Raw genomic sequence first — 19,228 nt, forward strand, 5'->3', positions numbered from 1 at the left:
AAAAGTGAAGTGTTCCTTTAAACTGAATCTTATCAATAATGTCACTGTATGTTTTATTGTGAGATACCTGTGTATCAAGAGGTCACGTCTCCTCATTCCAGTCCATGTGATCCTGACCCTAACCTCTCAAAATCTGCTGTGTCTCAAAAACACAAGATTCAGATCAGTAAATCTGTCAACACTGAGCGTGTTTTGGAGCCGAAGAAGAGCCAGATAGGGTCACTGTCCCCTTACTGTACCTTTCACCAGCGAGAACCCTGCAGCCCTGTCTGAGAACAGGACAGGAATGACATGAACCGGGGACATAAAACATCCAGACCTTCAGCATTACTGCTGGTCTCAGTGCTCGCAAGTGATTTCCAAACAGAGGAGCCTCATGTCCACCCAAAAGTTCAATAACACCAAGGTGATTTGGTTAAAAATAATCTCTATTGCCTGTTTACTTGGCTCTTATCATATGTCTAAATGAGATAATGTCACTGTCAGTTTTCACTCTGATATATACATATAAATAGATTTACCATCATGTGTGAAGAGAAGAGGAGGGGGTGAAATATTTCAGCCTGTTCATCTTCATCTGAACTAAAACAAAAACTGTCGTCAGATAACCTACAAATATCAAAAATGAACAATATAATACAGAACTCGAAAACTACAGTGGGCTCCAAAAGTCTTTGACTACTAGTAATCATTTTAACTGAAAATCTGTTTTTTACAGATTGTATTATCAGCATAATTTTAGTGAAAAGTTAAACTGAAAAATTAATTTCAGAATGTCTCAGTATCTGATTTTTTCGCAATATTTGGTTTTTGATTTATTGACAGCAGCACATGTGCTACATGAACTCTTGGAGTTTGTGTCAAAACTGATGATTATGTTTCTCCAGCATGATTTGAGATGGTTCAAACTGCATCTTGAGCTTTCATAAAATGACAAACATCTGACTGCCTGTACAGAGTCACATGATCAATGTCACCGTTTAACATCTCAGTGGCCTTAAAATCTTAATCTGAAATATTTCTTATTGATTTTTCATTGTGTTTTTCAGGTTTGAGATTTTTGGACACCACTGTAATCAATATGATTGAAATGTCAGTCAACAAAACCCATTTTTAGGGTTGGGTCAGGTAGAAATAGTTCACATTCGACTGCACATTTTCACTTTTAGTTTGTTATTTATTATAATTAGCTGGTATAACCAAGGTCTAGCCAAGCTCAGCCTGGTTAAGGCTGGTGGACCATTTTTGAAAAGCTGACAAGACCCCTTGGTGTAAACATTTTCCATGTTCAAAACCGGCTTGACCACTTTAACCAGATTTTTCTAGCAGGGTGAACCTCATGTATAAAGTCATTGGTATGTGTACACACCTTCAGGGAAGTGACTCCCATGATCATCTGTGGGGGGTGTGACGTCTCTTAAATGTAATTTCAAAAGCCAATGCCTTAGCTGTGAGACGTCCTCAAACAAGAAATAGGTCCAGGTGCAACAGCTGAATTTTCTCATGACTTTTTGTGTTTGAGAGGTTGGAGGTAAGCTTCTTTAGACATCTGATTTAGGAATGGTTTAAGAATGGATTTTAGGACCCAGTGAGCATGTGTTTAGCATCATTCTGCTTTTTAGTCCTTTAAACCCTCCTATAATCCTGTAGTCATAATACCTTTGGTCTCCTTAGGATAATTTTCACACCACAAATAGTTTCATTTAGAAAATGTTTGAATTATTGTGGATTTTTGGGCCACAGGCTAACAGCAATCTCAGTGCTAGCCATATGCTAGCTATCCTGAAGAAAATTAGTCTCATAAAGTTATAGCAGTGCTATCTGTAGATTACTGAGAACTTTTTCAAGTTTAGTTTGAAATGGGCTCTTTGGTTCAACGTCACTCCATCCTTGACGTCTCTTAAGCAAATATTTCCAATTCTAACCTGACCAAAGTCGTTTAGCAAAAGTAAACAGTTGCTAGCCTCAATTGTCTCATAATAAGACGGGAGGGATGACAGATAATGCAGAAACAACAGTTATGAAGACCAAAGAGTATGGCAGAAACCCTTGCTGCTCCTTTCCCCTGACTTGGCAGTCCTCGCCGGAGCTAGCCACAGTCTTTTTCCAATTACAGTAATCACTGCACAGAAGTAACACAAATCCTGAATTGCTAGGGTTGGTTTGGACAGAAGAGCTCAGCGCATATGTACTTCATGCATGGACTGTGGTGAGGAGAGATTACTGTAAACTTCAAACCTACCATTAGAACCTGTCTGGTTTTCAGCTCAACACAGACTTTACTCACTTGGCATATGCTAAATATGTAATTTTTGTGACACAATCCATTTCGTCAGCTGTAATGAAATGCAACATTAGATGCACTTCTGAGAGCACTTTTCTAACTAGGACACTGCTACTACTTTACTATTTACTGTATCAGCACTGTGCTGTCCATATAGGTATTTATTATGGTAAATAATAAACAGTGCTGCTCAATTGGTCAATTTGGAATTTTACTTATTTATTTGAAAACAAATACGTTTTAATACAATTGAAATTGATTGTCTTGATTGTTTATTAATATTTGTTCATATTAAATGTCTAACGAACAAATATTCTATTAATCCTCGTGTTAGCGGTCATATGAGGGTTTTTCTCATAACAACAATGACCCCTAGTGGTGGATATCTGACATGACTGTTGAGGACAAGGAGTAAAACTAACCAACACCTAATATCACCGAAAACGAACATATTACACATTTACATAAAAAATGTGGTCTAAACAAGATTTCTGATCTTTTAAAAAATACACAATTTTTATTGGAGGATGGAAGGATATAAGTAGTAGATTCTGACTAAATTCTTTGCTCATCAGTTGAATGAAATGCACTTAAATGACCTCATTAGTGAGAATGATTGTGCATTAAATACGGTATTACACTTACACTATTGTCTGTGTAAGTACAGTATGCAGTGGTCCTGTACAAAGAATAAAGACTACATTTCCCAGAATGCTATAAGACATTTGACAGGAAGTAATAGTAACTCCAAAAAAAGAAAAAAAAAGAAAAAACTTTGTAGAATTGCTCAATGTCATATTATCTGACCCCTTGATAGCTGCTGAGAGAAAAGAAGAGAGACATCACTTCATGATGAAGTTGCTTGGCGGTATTACCTTAATATTAGCAATAGCTGTTGCCTTTTACATCTACATCCCATTGCCTAGGACCATCTCAGAACCATGGAAACTGATGTTGTTGGATGCCACATTCCGAGGAGTTGTGATGATGGTAAGTAGCACATTTTAAATAGTACACCAGGTGAATTGTAAAAAGGGATTGGAAAGCTTTTTATATTCTATTGTAAACTCAAATAGCAGGCTATGTTGCCTAAGGTGGAGGCCATATTTAACAAAATCAAAATAACAATAATAAAGGTTTATATTTGTTTTGTTATTAAACTTAAGTGAAACTTAACTTGTTACATTTAGTACATAAAATCTAGCCTTAGCTAATTCAATTACATTGAAAAAAACAGCATAAAACCTGACAACATCCATTATTAGCTATTTATAGGGGACCATCTGTTTTTGAAGAGACGTGTTAAAGGATGACTTTGATTTGCCTGTTCGGATGAACTTTGTGCAACTTGGCAACACGATAGATAATACCCAAGGGCAGGATGAAATGTTCCCTATTTTTCAACACCTTGACATTTGTTCTCCTTGTGAATGTTCCAAAAAATATTATGCAAACTGCGTTTCAAAACCATAATGAGGGGAACGGTTAGTTCAGTTGACTGATTACTGCCCCTGTTGTTTTGTAGGGAGATGTTGCTCACGCACTGGGTTTGAGCCATAGAGTCCACGTTATCAACTCTGCCATTGTCAATTTTGAGAGTCTGATACCGATCCCAAACCAAGAGATCCAGATTGAAGATATCCTGTTTGATGAAGTCCATGTGCGTGTATACCAGCCTCCTGGAAAGGACGGAAAGCTGAGGAGAGCAGTTATGTTCATCCATGGAGGTGGATGGGCCTTGTGTGCTCCAAGTATGTCCAAGGGTTTCCTTATGAATCATTATATATATATATATATATATATATATATATATATATATATATATATATATATATATATATATATATATATATATATATATATATATATATTTCTTGATGAGTATTCATTGGATTATGCGTGAGTTGTGTTTTGTCTGCCCTCAGAGTTGGGGTCATATGACAGTCTCTGCAGACAGATGGCAGCTGATCTGGACGCAGTGGTTGTGACCGTGGAGTGAGTATATAATTTTATTCGAATGGGAAGAGAAAAGTCATCTGTGGTCTTGCCTGAGGGTTGATTTTGTGCAGTTATCGCATGGCTCCTGATGTGCACTTCCCAGTGCAGTATGATGAGTGTGTGAGGGCCGCAAAGCATTTCCTGAGACCAGAAGTGTTGGAGAAGTATTCGGTCGATCCAGAGCGAGTAGCAGTGTGTGGAGACAGTGCTGGAGGAAACCTGGCTGCCGCAGTGGCTCAGCATGTACATTTCTGCTTTATTACTCTATTAATTGATTCTTTATGGTGTTATATTGTAATATAATTTAATCACATGTTTCTTTTAAGGTCATTTTGTTAAAGAGACGGATCTCCTAAAAATTATAATTCTGTCGAGATTTACTCACCCTCATATTGTTTCAAACCTGTACAATTGTATTTCTTTTGCAGAGCACAAAAGGAAATTTACAGAATTGTTCTGTCCACTCTCTTCATTCAAATACAGTGAATAGGGACCGGAGCTTTAAGCTTCAAAAACACCTTAATTATCATAACAGTACTCCATAATATTTGTGTGATTTATTCTATGACATCCAAAGCCATTAGACAGCTTTGCGTACACTGTGACATGATCATTAAAAAATAGATCAATGAAAAAAAGAAAAAAAAAAACTTTATTTAGATTTATTAGAAAGATCCAACTCAAAGTAAAGATTTATTCAGAACTTAATCACTATGCATTGGAAATCTTAACATAATTATGAAATAAAAAGTCAAATTAAATCTATTTTTTGTCTCATAATTCTGTCAATATTTCATAGTCAACCTTCTCTCATGATTGCCCTTGTAACTGTCATGATTATGACTTTATATCTACTCATTTTTACTTTTTGTTATGATTGCAACTTTTTATCTCATAACTGCCTTTTTTGGGTAAATTTCAACCTTTTATCTCATAATTTCAACATAGTATCTCATAAGTTACCTTTTATGCCATAATTATTTATGTATCTCTTAGACTTTATCTCATAATTTTGACATTTCATGATTTTATGATGATTTACCAAAATAACGTTTTTGTTTTTGTGGTGGAAATGGGCTACATATCAAATTTTTATTATTTTTTAATATTCTTTAGTTTTTGCATATGAACCTTGATCTGTTAGGGCCTTAAATTAGTCTTAAAATGTAGTTATGTTAATCAACATTTAACATTTTTTCCTTTACTAGATTGGAACAGACAACTCTTCTACTGTGAAATTCAAACTGCAGGTCTTGGTTTACCCAGTGCTTCAGGCACTAGACTTCAACACCGCTTCCTATCAGCAGAACCACAATGTTCCCATCCTGTACCGCAGGCTAATGGTCCGTTTCTGGTTGGAGTACCTAGGTGCCGACCTTGACCTTGTGCACTCCCTTATGATGAACAACCACACAGCCCAGGAACAAAACCTGATGTCCTTGATCCACTCAAAGCTGGACTGGCCCACTCTCCTCCCCAAACGAGTGATAAAAAATTATAAGCCTGTGTTTCCAGTGACAGGCTCCCCAGGTATCTTAAAGGATATACCAGCGTTACTGGATGCCAGAGCTGCTCCCTTATTGGCAGAGGACAAGGTTTTGCATATGGTGCCACGTGCTTACATTATGACCGGTGAGCATGATGTTTTGAGGGATGATGGGATGATGTATGCACGCAGGCTGGAGCTGGCAGGGGTCTCTGTCACTAATGAACATTACGAAGATGGTTTTCATGGCTGTGTGAGCGTTGCTTTCTGGCCCTGCTACTTCTCTGTGGGAATAAGGGCAGTGCAAAATTATATCGCTTGGCTTGACAAACATTTGTAGTTATGTGAGATTTCATACATTGTGACGCAATCTTTTGCAACACAACAGAGGATTTATATTGTACATCGAGGAAAGGAATGAAGTATTTGATGTTCTGCTATTTTAAAAGAACTGTATTATGGATTTCAAATAATGACTAACACATTTAGGTTTATTTTTAAAACTAATTTACTAAGAACCAAATGAGGGGTTAGAAGAACCACAGAGGAATTTCTCTTGAACTGATACTCCGTTCTGACTCCATTAACCTACGCAAGAATATGCACACATTATATTCAGCAGTTAACGAGATTTTAAGATTCTTGTGGATTCAAATTATGCTAAAGTTGTTTTTGTGCTTGTCAATACTAACACATTAACAACAACAACAAAAAAAACACAACTCATATCCCCATGCATTTCAATTGTGTTGGACTTTCACTCCAAAGACCTGAAATTAATTTTAGCACATTCCTACTGTGAATAAAGTTGGAACATGAATTGAAGCTGCAATAAAATAATAAAAAAAAAAAACTCTGTTATTCTAGAAAAATTTTTGGCATTTCAATTCTTCTCACACTTTTGACACTTAAAACAGCAGCCTTTAGATTGACTGTTTTATGACAAAAGTTGGAAGCAAATATGTTGTAGTTGTTTCTTTTGGATAACTAAGGTCCTGATATATGATCAAATATCAAAATGCAAATATTATGGTGCAAGAACGATCAACTTTTCAGTAATTTTAAGATCAATAGCTGTAGGCTAATCATTCCAATTTAAATGATGAAATTGTCCTTAAAGCCAAATATTTGCATTTTGATTTGTGAACGTGAAGTACAGCTATTAATCCATTATAACACTGTTGCCCTCTAGCTGTTAAACCTGAATATGAAAGGTCTTCATCGTATTTGTGTTCTATTATACACAACACACACACACACACAACACATGACGCAACACCCAGTTTTGAAAAACAAGAAATAAAAAACTATAATTTATTTTTGTTGCTTTCTGCAATTTTCATTATTTCATTGTGGCAGTGAATAAACCAGCAATAATAAGAGGTTCTCCAGTAATTCAAGAATCAAGAAACTAAAATCTGAGTTCAAGTAATAACCATTGAAAAGCAAAGGGAGGAATAAAACAACGCGACCAAACTATACGATTTGAAAATACAACACAATATCCCACTAAGATCCAAGACTTAACTAGAAGATTTTTCCATATTTGGTCAAAGCCCTACTGATAGAGTTTTCAAGCATATTTAAGGATACGGGTGAAGCAGTGTCTACCCTGCTTCATTACAGAAGACATGAAACGGCGCAGTGTAAAAGTAAACACGTCCACTGACCTTTCTCAACACTTATTTCTAGTTTTGGTCCCTAGAACAGGAATCACAACACAACTGCAAGACAAACACAACTAATCAGGATCAGGGTAAAGAGGCATGAATGGGGGCTAAAAGGTGCTCAGGCAAACGATCAAAGAACAACATCTTGAGATACTCGTTTACAGTTTGCATCAAAACAAATATGATGACTTTGTGTGGGGAAAGGGTTTAGAAGATCTAACATTTTGATTCTCATATTGCTTTAAAAATACCACTGCCATGAATACATTCTCAGGCAACACACAAGAACACGCTTACATTCACTTGTTTGAGAAATCTGTGTAGATAGATACTGTACTGATGAAACAGTCAGCTCAGTCTGAACTAACAATGAACAAACAACAGTGAGGATATAATGAATCAGCAACTTTCAGAGTTGGAGAAACATAGCTTCATATTGTGAAATCTTTGTGCTTCATCATGCTTACAAAACCACCCATAAACATGGAATTGAAATGTCTTTCTTTCAAAGCTGGAACATGACGAATAACAAGTGTCATGGCACGACTTTACATTCAGAAAAATAAGAAACCAACTATATATATATAAAAAAATAGAGTAACTCAATATACTGGCTGGACACCCAAGAAGTGAGGAGGTGACCACTATAGCAACCAGGACAGGTGTCTAAACCCATCAGCAATATTGGGACTAAGTGCTACATTTTCCACCATTAGTAAATTGCGATTTTATCTGACGTCAAACAGTCATTACAGATATCTAGCTGTATATAATTTTACCTTCGATTAATGTTTAGAGGCAATATATTCAAAAATAAATTTCACCACAGAATGTAAACACATTAATCACTGCTTTGGGACAGCTTATGACAAGCTATATGTGTTCCCCAACAAACTTCTCACACAAATACCTGCAAAACTAATTTTATCAGATCCTAAGCTCATTGTGAATAAAACAGCCACACAGAAGCAAACAGTTCCTTCAAAATAAAAACAAAATATGCCATAAGACTCAGCTTCACAGTACCTTTCCGTTACAGCAGTGTGTGTTTGTGTGTGATGGTAGAGGTTGGACATGAAAACTACAGACAAACAATTTCTGTTCGACATAAACTGGGAATTGATCACGTCTGAGAGAGACAGAGCGAGATCAGTAGCAGGACAGCGATCAACAGTCGAAATGCATCTCGAGAGCATCTTCAAAACTCTGCTCCTCGTCGGCGCTGGACGTGAGGAAGGAGGCCATCGGGGAGCCTGCGGACAGACTGAGAACTCCCGCAGTGTTCGTGCCAGCGTTTCTGACAGAAATACTGGTGAGGTTGATGCCGAGAGTGAGTCTGGTTTGCTCCAGGGCTTTCTCGGGCACGGCAAAAGCCTCCAGCTTCTTCTCCCCGTTGGCCATGTATGAGTTCTGGCAGCCCCTGCAGATGCAGTCCAAGCAGGCCTTACGGTTGGAGTAGCAGGGGCATCTTTGACCTCTGCAGGTAAGAACACTTGGATTCTGAGTGGCTCGTCCACACTTGCATCCTTTTTTCTCTTGCGTCTTTTTGTAGACGACTTTAGGGGGCTGTCCTGCTTGTCCTGCTAAAACGCTAGCTGACAGCAGCCTGTCCTTCACCTTGGCCTTTGCCTTCGGGACGGCCACTTTAGACTTCGCCTGAACTTTCTTGTTACCTAGGTCTGTGTTTATCTGGATATTTTTAGTTGAGTCTAGCACAGCCTTATTAACTTTCAAAATGCCTCCGTTAGTGAGCACAACAGCAGGTGGGGAGTGCGCCTTCGATTCAATTGGTGTTTTCGGCGGAGCTGTGGCTTCTTCCGATGTCCCCTGGATGAGGCTGGTGATGGGCAGAGGTTGGAGCATCTCGCTGTCGCTTTCAGAGCGAGAGCGCTTTCGGCTTAGGCGCACTTTTCTGTGGGATGTGGCGAGGCAAGTTAGGCCCGTCTGAGGTTGTGGTGGATGTTCGCTGGTTTGGAACTGTAATGAGTTCTGACACGGCTCAGTCTGTCCCCACAACACATCCTTGCTCGTAATGTCAGGTTTAAGGTCCTCCTGAATGCTTGTGCTCTCCGCACTGTGTGGCAACGATTCGGTGCTTGTCTCTTGACTAACTTTGCACTTTACGTTAACAGTGACAGTACCCATGTGTAGATCTGAGTCCGATTTCTGAGGTCCGTCAGCAGTGACAGACTCAGGGGTCTCTAGTTCAGCTGGGATCTGCTCAGAGGGTTTGTCCAAATCAGTCAAGCTGATATCAGCAGAGTTTTGTGAAGAGTCCATCTCTGTTTTGAGATTAGGAACATCTAAAGTGTCTTTGACAGGACTGAAGTCTTCTTGTTCCTGACTCACCCCCAACACCTCCTCCAGCATCTTCATGACCTCAGGGTAACCCTTGACCCCCGAGGCTCTCTGCTCTGTTGAGACGCACACCGAGACACACTCGCAGAGATTCCTGTAGCAGTCGATCAGAATCTGGAGCTGTTTATTCTCCTCAAATTGCTCATAGTCTTTACACCAGCTGCACGATGGCTTCAATAACATTTTCTTGCCTTTACAACCCTTGCAAACATAGTGCTGGCAGGAGGAATTTTTGGGAGCAATTGGATCCTGAAGCAAATTTCCTACATAAAAAGTAAACAATAAATTAATTTACAGCAATTATGCATAGCTAAATAACATCTTACTATATTTAGTTCTATAGAGTGCAACAGTCAAGTTATGGAAGAAAAAAAAAATCCTATTAATTTTCTCCATAGAAAGAAAAATTATTTTTAACAACTTAGAAACCATTAAAAACAGGCATACTATCACTATGCTATCAAACGTCTTAATATATTTTTATGCATAATACATGACTATTTAAAAAATAGTTTCTAAAGGTATAATCATCTTTGTTTGAAACAGTTTTATATATTTCCATTGTTTTCATTTAATCATATCAATGCTTCATGGGATCGTAGCCTGATTTTCCAATAACCTTTTCTTCAAACAAAATGTTGCAGCTGGTTGGTTTGATTCATAGCTCAAATGAAGATTTGTTAAAAAGCATTACATGAAAAATAATAGCAGATCGTTTTGTTGATGTTGTGTAGCAACTAGTGCTGTCAAACGATTAGCCGCGATTAATTAATAAAAGTTTTTGTTTACATATATGTATTATGCATGTATAAGCACACACACACACACACACACACACATACTGTATATTAAAAATAATTAAAAGTATATATTAATATTCATATTACATATAAATATAATATATAAACAACGTGTGTATGTATATATATATATACACACACATAAATATAATGGACACATACAGTATATATTTGCTAAACAAAAACGTTTATTTTGGATGCTATTATACACAATTAATCGTTGGACAACACTACCTCAGTAATTTAATTACATTACGTTTAAATGAAAAACTGTGCTCAATATTTTACTACGAAATAATAAAACGTTTAATAAAAGCAATAAGAAACCCGAGGCTGTGCTGAGAACTTATAAGCGTCTTATGCTTCTTATATTAACGCACATTATATTGTGTGACTATATTCTACACATAGCACGGTCTCTGGTACACAAAGGCACTTACCACACACCAAGCAGGATAAGGAGTCTCTAAAGAAAGGCAGGACGTTAAACAGCCCTCCATACGTGTCCGGGTCCTTCGGGTCGCACTGCAGGAGAGAGCGGCACGCCGACACGTACAGCGCGGTGGCGTTCACCGGATTCATCTCGACGAGATTCGTCCACGGCGGGACGAGAGGAGCGGGATGATCGGCTACTGACAGCTCACACCCCCAGCACACGAGAACTCAATCAACCAGGCTTCACCCAACGCCTCAAACAAAGAGTGTAATTTGACATGACTCGCAAGCAGATGAGCGGCTTTGAGTCGTCTGCTTGTTAACATGTCAAACCTTTGCTGATATTGAGAAGATCCTCCAGACTGTCAGTCCGGTGATGATACAGACTAGTCAGCTTTCCATGCAGGTCAGATCCCAAATGCCTCAGTAGAAAAAGTTTTTGTGATAAAGCGCACAGACACGAAGGACTGAACGATAAACAGCATTTCAGTAAGAGGCACAACAGGCCTCGAGCTATAACATTACCGACCGCGGCGTGAGCTCTGTGTATAAACGGTCCACGAACACGAATTGGAAAAAGAGAGAGAAAAAAACTGAATCGCAAAAAAAGTAAAAAAATTTAAATAGTCCAGCACAGCGGTTGTTTTTACATTTTTAACTGAACAAATCACAATTCGCCTGGTTGCTAGTTCGCTAGCTAGCTAATATTGTCTGCACTTTTTTTCGTGTTGTTGAATAAGAGCGCTTTTCTCTCCTCGGCTTGTGCGACAAACTCCCGTTTGAGTGATGTGTTTATGCAGTGTTCAGTTGAGCCCACTACGCTACAAAATATTTACATACATTAGCCTATGCTAAGAGCCAGTTTGGTTGCCTATTATTTCTCTGATAACTTTTGCATTCTGAGAGGAACAATACCAAACAAGCGTAAAAGAGCGCCTGGAACCACACGCGGCCTCCAGTGATGACTGCCCCCTAGTGTCTGACTGTATGAACCACACGCTGCTGCGAGGACAGGGCTCTGTGCTGCATCTAGGGCTACACTCGGAGTTAAAGGAGTACTCTCTCTCGTTAAATGCTATCTATGTCTGTTCTGCTTTTACGTCTCTATTTTTGTTTTTAAATTATTGTGACTTTTGACTTATAGGACTAAAAAGTGTGTGTGTGTGTGTGTGTGTGTGTGTGTGTGTGTGTGTGTGTGTGTGTGTGTGTGTAAAATTACTAACTGTTGGGAACTGTAGTTTATCATGGTTGACATTAGTAGGGACTACATCTATAAAGTTCGCCTTACTACACACATCTCTTCGGTGATTGGATCACTCACTCACGCCCGCTTCGCTAACCGAGTGATGATTGGCTGTAAAAAGTAGGTGCTCGTTTGTGATTGGCTAAAGACAGCGACAGGTTTTTTTTTTCCACAGAATCCCGTGCCCTCAGAGATGGCGACCTACACGTTAATGCGAAGTAGCCTGGGACTGTTACACGGGCTGAAATGTTCTTTTAAAAGTGTAGGTCAGATTCAGTACGCTGGGGCACTTACCCAGTCGAAAGTTCTGCAAAATGCAAGATGTTACTCGGTCAGCCATCTGTCAGTGCAGGAGAGAATCGAGAAGAAACGAAAGGCAGCGCTTGCAGGAGGAGGACAGCTAAGGGTATCTGCCCAGCACAAAAGGGTAAGTTCTGACAATTTACTGGAGAATGAATGCAGCTGACATTACATGAGTGAAAGCACAACGGTCTAAAATGAAGAGCTGTGAAATCCTGTGCGCAGGGTAAACTTACAGCACGAGAGAGACTCGAGCTCCTGCTGGACCCGGACTCGTTTGTGGAGTATGACATGTTTGTAGAGCATCGCTGTTCTGACTTTGGCATGGAAGCAGATCATAATAAGGTATGAGACCTCCACCTCTCAGCTCAAAGAATCTACATAATAAAACCGTTAAATGCTCTCGAATGGGTGCAGATGCAACCTCGTCTTTTGCATCTTATAGATCCATCTATGAAAAGGACAAAGGGAGTTTCAAATATAAAAAAAAAACCATCTTGTTAAGCAAATATTTCAAAGTAATACTTAACCAGGAGACTGGGGTCCACTAGGGGGCGAACTTACAGAGTGGGGCCCAATGAGTAACTAATTTTGTAAATTTACAAGTGTTTTACACACCTGTGTGTTCAGTACCCAGGAGACAGTGTAGTGACCGGACAGGGACGGATCAATGGCAGACTGGTGTATGTTTTCAGCCAGGTATGATTTTTTAGTTTTTGAATGTCGGTTTGCGGTTATTAAATATTTTATTTTAATATCTTAGTTAGGCTTTGACGAGTGAAATGCTCTTCTTTTTCTCAGGACTTCACAGTGTTTGGAGGCAGTTTATCAGGAGCTCACGCTCAGAAGATCTGCAAGGTGAGGTTGGTTGCTGAGCGTTTTTTGGACCGGACTAAAGCCGTTTTGTTTAAATCACAGGCATAATGCTCTCCAACAGTAAGATTTCTTTCAAAATTCTGCAATTTGATTCGCAGATCATGGACCAGGCGATGATGGTGGGAGCTCCAGTAATTGGTCTCAATGACTCTGGTGGAGCACGCATTCAGGAAGGGGTAGAGTCCCTCGCAGGATATGCTGACATTTTCTTGGTAAACTGAATGGTTTAACACAGCTATACATTTGATATATACACTGCCAATCAAAAGTTTGGGGTTGTTTTTTGAATTGAGTTTATGAAAGTCCCTCACCAAGACTATATACAGTAATATAGTTTTAGTAATATTACAATTAAAATATTTTAGATTATTTTAAATTACAATTTATTATTTGATAAAAAATACAGTAATATAGTTTTAGTAATATTACAATTAAAATATTTTAGATTATTTTAAATTACAATTTATTACTGTGATGGCAAAGCTGAAAACTGTACTGCATACAGATTTTTTTTTTTTTTGTGGAAATCACGTTTTTTAATATTTGATGAATAGCAAATTCAAAAGAAAAACATTGATATGAAACAGAAATATTTTGTAACCAAAAATGTCTTAAAGTATTAATTTCTTAAAAAAAAAAAGATCTTACTGACCCCAAACATTTCTATAGTAGTGTAGACTAGCAGTCAAAACTTTTTGACCAGTAAGGTTTTTCATGTTTTTTTAAGAAGTCTTTTCTGTTCCCCAGGCCTGCATTTATTTGATCCAAACAGTACAGAAAAACCGACAATTTAGAAATATTTTAAAATAATGTTAAAATAAATGTTTCCTATTTAATATATTTTTAAATGTAGTTTGTGCCTGTGATTTCAAAGCTGAATTTTTAGCATCATTAGTCCAGTCTTCAGTGTCACATGATCCTTCAGAAATAATTCTAATATACTGATTTGCTGCTCAAAAAACATTTATTTTTATCATTGAAAACTGGATTTTTTTTTTCAGGTTTCTTTGATGAATAGAAAGTTTTAGACATACGAATCTTTTGTAACATTCTAAATGTCTTTATCACCTTTTGATCATTTTAATGCATCCTTGCTAAAAGTATTGATTTATTTCCCAAAAAACATACTGACTCCCAAGCTTTTAAATGGTATAGTGTATATTGTTACAAAATATCTTTCTATTCAAAGAATCGTGAAAAAATGTACTCCGCTCTTCTAAATATTGTTAATAAAAATAAAAAATGTTTCTACAACAGCAAATCAGTATATTAGAATGATGCCTGAAGGATCATGTGACTCTGAATACTGGACTAATGATGCTGAAAATGTAGCTTTTATAACAGGAATAAATAGCATTTTAAAACATATTCAGATAGAAAGCAGTTATTTTAAATAGTAAAAATATTTCACAATATTACTGCTTTTGCTATATTTTGGATCAAACAAATGCATGCTTGGTGAGCACAAGTGAATTCTTTAAAAAACGAAAAATCTCACTGTTTAAAAACGTTTGACTGCCAGTGTATATGAGCCGGGACTAACTCTGGACACTGGTGTATTTGTTCTTCAGCGGAATGTGACGGCCTCCGGTGTAGTTCCTCAGATCTCTCTCATCATGGGCCCGTGTGCAGGTGGTGCCGTGTACTCGCCTGCTCTGACAGACTTCACTTTTATGGTGAAGGTAAGAAACTACAAGTTAAGAGTATAAATGCATATTGAATTAAATGTAGGTTATTTGTTCCCTGATGGCACGCTGGTTTTTCATGAAATGGCCTGTGCTCGCAGGACACCTCCTATCTGTTTATCACAGGCCCAGATGTGGTAAAGTCTGTAACAAATGAGGATGTTACCCAGGAAGAGCTGGGTGGAGCAAAAACCCACACCACTGTGTCAGGTGGGTCTAATTCTAAAGCCTGTGCTTACATCTGAATGTGTTTTGAGACGATGTTTGGAATTTTAAATCTGGTTCTCTAATCTGACTCAATATTTCCTTTTGTTTTCCTTTAGGTGTTGCTCATCGGGCCTTTGAGAATGACATAGATGCCCTTCTGAACTTGCGAGACTTTTTTAACTTTCTCCCACTGAGCAACAAAGATCCAGCTCCGGTCACTGAGTGCCATGATCCTCAGTGAGAAACACAAAAAACAGAACATTTTTTTTCTTTATCAGTCAAATTATCTTGGCTAGTGTTTTCATGTCAATGTATTTTCCTCAGTGACCGGCTGGTTCCTGGTTTGGACAATATTGTTCCTTTTGAAAGCACAAAAGCCTATGACATGCTGGACATTGTTCATAGTGTATGTACTCTTTAGTTGAACTAGATTTAAATGATTCAGATAGGTCAGGTAAAAACTCATCACACAGTTCTTGTGATTGTCATCTCATTCTTACAGATAGCAGATGAGAGAGAATTCTTTGAGATTATGCCCAACTACGCCAAAAATATTGTGGTGGGGTTTGCCAGGATGAATGGTCGGACAGTAGGCATAGTGGGAAACCAGCCTAAAGTGGCATCTGGTGGGTGACTATGATATTATTATCATAAGTTAGAGGTTATCAAGCATTGTTGTTTTAATAGTTTTAATTCAGCAAAGACACATTAAATATGTCAACAGTGACAGTAAAGACCAAGTCAGTGCTGAACTTTCTGTGTATCAATGCATCCTGGAAAAAAAAAAAAAGTATCACATTTTCTGCAAAAATTAAGCAGCACAACTGTTTTCATTATTGATAATAAATATTTCTTGAGCACCAAATCAGCACATATAAAAATGATTTCCAAAGGATCATGTAACAATGAAGACTGCAGTAATGGCTGCTGAAAATTCAGATTTACCACTGCATAAATAAAATAAATACATTTTAAAATGTTAAAATCCAAAAAAAAAAAAAAATTGTTTTGACTTGGAATGTGTTCACAATATTATTGTTTTTACTGTATTTATTTTTTATTGTATTTAACAATGCACTAAGCATAAGAGACTTCTTTCAATAATTCTTCCATGTTTTTTTTTTTACCCCAACCTTATTGGGGTAAAAATTATATACATTATATATACAATTTCATATTTCATGGATACATTTCACAGTAGATTCACAGTAATGTTTGATGTCATTTTCCTTGTGTCTTCAGGCTGTTTGGACATAAATTCATCTGTTAAAGGGGCTCGCTTTGTTCGTTTCTGTGACGCCTTCAACATTCCCATCATCACATTTGTGGATGTGCCTGGATTCCTGCCAGGTGTCTAGAAACTTTCGCTATCCTAACCTTAACTTAGCTGGTTTTTTTTTATTAATTTTATCCTGAATTACTAGCATGTGTTTCCTTTTTAAATAAGACACTGAGAGAACGCTCTGTTTCCATAGGCACAGCTCAGGAGTACGGAGGCATCATCAGACACGGAGCCAAACTGCTCTATGCTTTCGCAGAGGCCACTGTTCCAAAAATCACTGTCATCACCAGAAAGGTAAGAGGCAGAATGATGTGTGTGTGGTTCTAACTGTCTTGTATGCTGAATAACCTATGTTCTGTCTCCAGGCTTACGGAGGTGCTTATGATGTGATGAGTTCTAAACATCTGAGAGGAGACGTCAACTATGCCTGGCCAAGTGCTGAGGTCGCAGTCATGGGTGCGAAGGTAAACCTAAAGAAAAATGGGCTGAATCTAGTGACATGGCTAAATAAATACAGCTATCAAAACTGGTCCCATCCCATATAAATAAATGAGTTCCAGCAAGACTGTGAGTAGCAGACAGATGTGAGAGTGTTCAGAGAGCTTTAGTCCAGTGCAGCTGCTGATATACACTTAAGGGCTTTCCACACGGAGCGTGAAACATTAGCATTATGGATAGTTTGTGTTTCTGATAAAGAACCAAAAGTTATTTATCTTAATTTAATACTGTATATTGAGCAGTGGACGATGTAAACCATACAAGATACATATGCTACATGAAGAAGATATGCATTGCTGGTCTGTGCCACCTAGCGTGCAGATGTGAATTAGCAGAAGGCAAACAATCGTTTTGCGTTTGCTGTGAAAGCACTGTTCATCTGTGCTTCGCCTCACTTTTCACATCACACTCCGTGTAAAACAGCCTTTACACTGCAGCAGTGATCACTATGATTGGCTCTCGTTGGGGATTATTCTGCTTGAGAATGTCCTTCTACTCGTTTCATCTCTACACTGGAGGCTCAGGCTTTGAGTTGAGTAACAGGAGCTGCTGACGTAGATAGCATGATCATATCACATGTTGACTGTTTAAAGTACAAACTATAAATATTTCTGCTGTGTGTCCAATAGTGACACCAAAGGAACAATGATGCACATTGATTTTTCCATTGAATTAACCTTTTATTTTAATATATAAACACACACACACACACACACAAATTTGGAGTCATTAAGATTATCACCAAGGCTTCATTTATCTGATAAAAAAAAAAGTAATATTTAATTAATATTTAATTAAATTACTGTTTAACATTAAACTTTCCAACATTACTGTTCTTTATCTTTATGAATATATTTAAATAGTAATATCTTTGTGATGGCAAAGCTAAATTTTCAGCATCATTACATTCACATGATGATTCAGAAATCATTTGGCGCTCAAGAAGCATTTATTATAATCCATGTTGACAATGTTTCAAACCTGGATCATTTTGATCAGTTTTGTTTGAAAGTATATTTGAAATAAATCTTTTGTAACAGATGTCTTTACTGTCACTTGATCAACAAGTAATGCAGTGCATCAGTTTCCACAAAAATACAGTATCAAGCAGCAAAAGCTGTTTTCAACATTCATAGTTAATAATAAGAAATGTTTGTTGAATACCAAATATAGAACCATATTGCAGTGATTTCTGAAGGATAATTCTCAAAGCTGAAAATTCAGCTTTGACACCACAGGAACAAATTACATTATTAAATGTATATTATAGAAAACAGTTATTTTAAATTCTAACTATTTCAAAACATTACTTTTTTAAAATCTTATATTCTGTAGACTTGTTGAGAGGAAAAACTAACATTTTGAATGAATTATTATTAAGAATTACATTTTGTCAAGGAAATTGCGTAAAGAAAAAAATCTATCCAGTCTTCACAATACCTGGACAGATCATGGAAATTGATTGGTCAGAAATTGTGAAACCCTATAACCTTTCTGAAATGTGCTATATAGTAATACATATGAATTGTTTTAAGGGAGCTGTTCAAATCATCTTCAGAGGAAAGGAGAATCAAGCTGAGGCTGAAGCTGAATATGTGGAGAAGTTTGCCAATCCCTTCCCCGCAGCGGTCAGAGGTGCATCACATGATCTTCACAGCGCTTGCTCAACATGTGCAGTACAAGTCTGCTCACTTCTGCTGCTGTTTGTGTATTATCGCTAAATAATAATTCATGTATTTCACAGGCTTCGTGGATGACATCATTCAGCCCTCGACCACACGCAAGAGGATCTGTAGAGACCTTGAGGTGCTCGCCAGCAAGAAACAGACCAACCCCTGGAAAAAACATGCTAACATTCCCTTATAAATCTCATCTCAACACTAACTTTGACAATATCTCTGGTCAGATTTGAGAGAATGCCATGTTTTTCCACTTGGTTCGTTGTTACTTATTCCCACTCATTTGCATTATGCCACAAATCAATAAAACACTCCCACGGTTCATGATTACATATTTAATTTTGTTTGTTTTTCTGAAAAAGTGAGTTTTCCATAAGTTCACTGAAGAAAAGTTTTAGAACAGTTTTCCATTAAAAGGGAAAGTGGT

The 19,228-nt window shown here is 37.5% G+C and overlaps 3 protein-coding genes across 4 annotated transcripts; 2 read left to right on the forward strand and 1 right to left on the reverse strand.

The window, feature by feature from the left end:
• The first annotated feature begins 1,417 nt into the window (after window positions 1-1,417).
• nceh1a (neutral cholesterol ester hydrolase 1a) lies at window positions 1,418-6,625 on the forward strand. 2 transcript variants are annotated; one of them, XM_059501915.1, is made up of 6 exons: window positions 1,418-1,531; window positions 3,102-3,274; window positions 3,810-4,035; window positions 4,210-4,279; window positions 4,354-4,525; window positions 5,491-6,625. In XM_059501915.1, the coding sequence occupies exons 2-6, from the start codon at window positions 3,134-3,136 to the stop codon at window positions 6,106-6,108; spliced, it is 1,227 nt and encodes a 408-aa protein (XP_059357898.1). In that variant the 5' UTR covers window positions 1,418-1,531; window positions 3,102-3,133; the 3' UTR covers window positions 6,109-6,625. The 2 variants fall into 2 exon arrangements, with proteins under 2 accessions (XP_059357898.1, XP_059357897.1); XM_059501914.1 differs by lacking the exon at window positions 1,418-1,531 and having other exon boundaries at window positions 3,042-3,274.
• A 426-nt stretch (window positions 6,626-7,051) lies between these two features.
• LOC132096512 (E3 ubiquitin-protein ligase MSL2-like) lies at window positions 7,052-11,912 on the reverse strand. Its single transcript, XM_059501913.1, has 2 exons — window positions 11,037-11,912; window positions 7,052-10,059 (listed from the first exon to the last, which is right to left on the reverse strand). The coding sequence occupies exons 1-2, from the start codon at window positions 11,176-11,178 to the stop codon at window positions 8,606-8,608; spliced, it is 1,596 nt and encodes a 531-aa protein (XP_059357896.1). The 5' UTR covers window positions 11,179-11,912; the 3' UTR covers window positions 7,052-8,605.
• Window positions 11,913-12,268: 356 nt separating this feature from the next.
• On the forward strand, window positions 12,269-19,131 carry pccb (propionyl-CoA carboxylase subunit beta). The gene is made up of 15 exons (XM_059501916.1): window positions 12,269-12,701; window positions 12,800-12,919; window positions 13,205-13,273; window positions 13,376-13,432; window positions 13,549-13,662; window positions 15,022-15,132; window positions 15,237-15,345; window positions 15,459-15,579; window positions 15,667-15,748; window positions 15,845-15,968; window positions 16,585-16,692; window positions 16,818-16,918; window positions 16,990-17,088; window positions 18,658-18,757; window positions 18,867-19,131. Exons 1-15 carry the CDS (start codon window positions 12,468-12,470, stop codon window positions 18,986-18,988), a joined length of 1,671 nt encoding a protein of 556 aa, XP_059357899.1. The 5' UTR covers window positions 12,269-12,467; the 3' UTR covers window positions 18,989-19,131.
• Window positions 19,132-19,228: the final 97 nt, after the last annotated feature.

This window comes from Carassius carassius, chromosome 20 (assembly GCF_963082965.1).
Source record: "Carassius carassius chromosome 20, fCarCar2.1, whole genome shotgun sequence".
NCBI classification, from domain to species: Eukaryota; Metazoa; Chordata; class Actinopteri; order Cypriniformes; family Cyprinidae; genus Carassius; species Carassius carassius.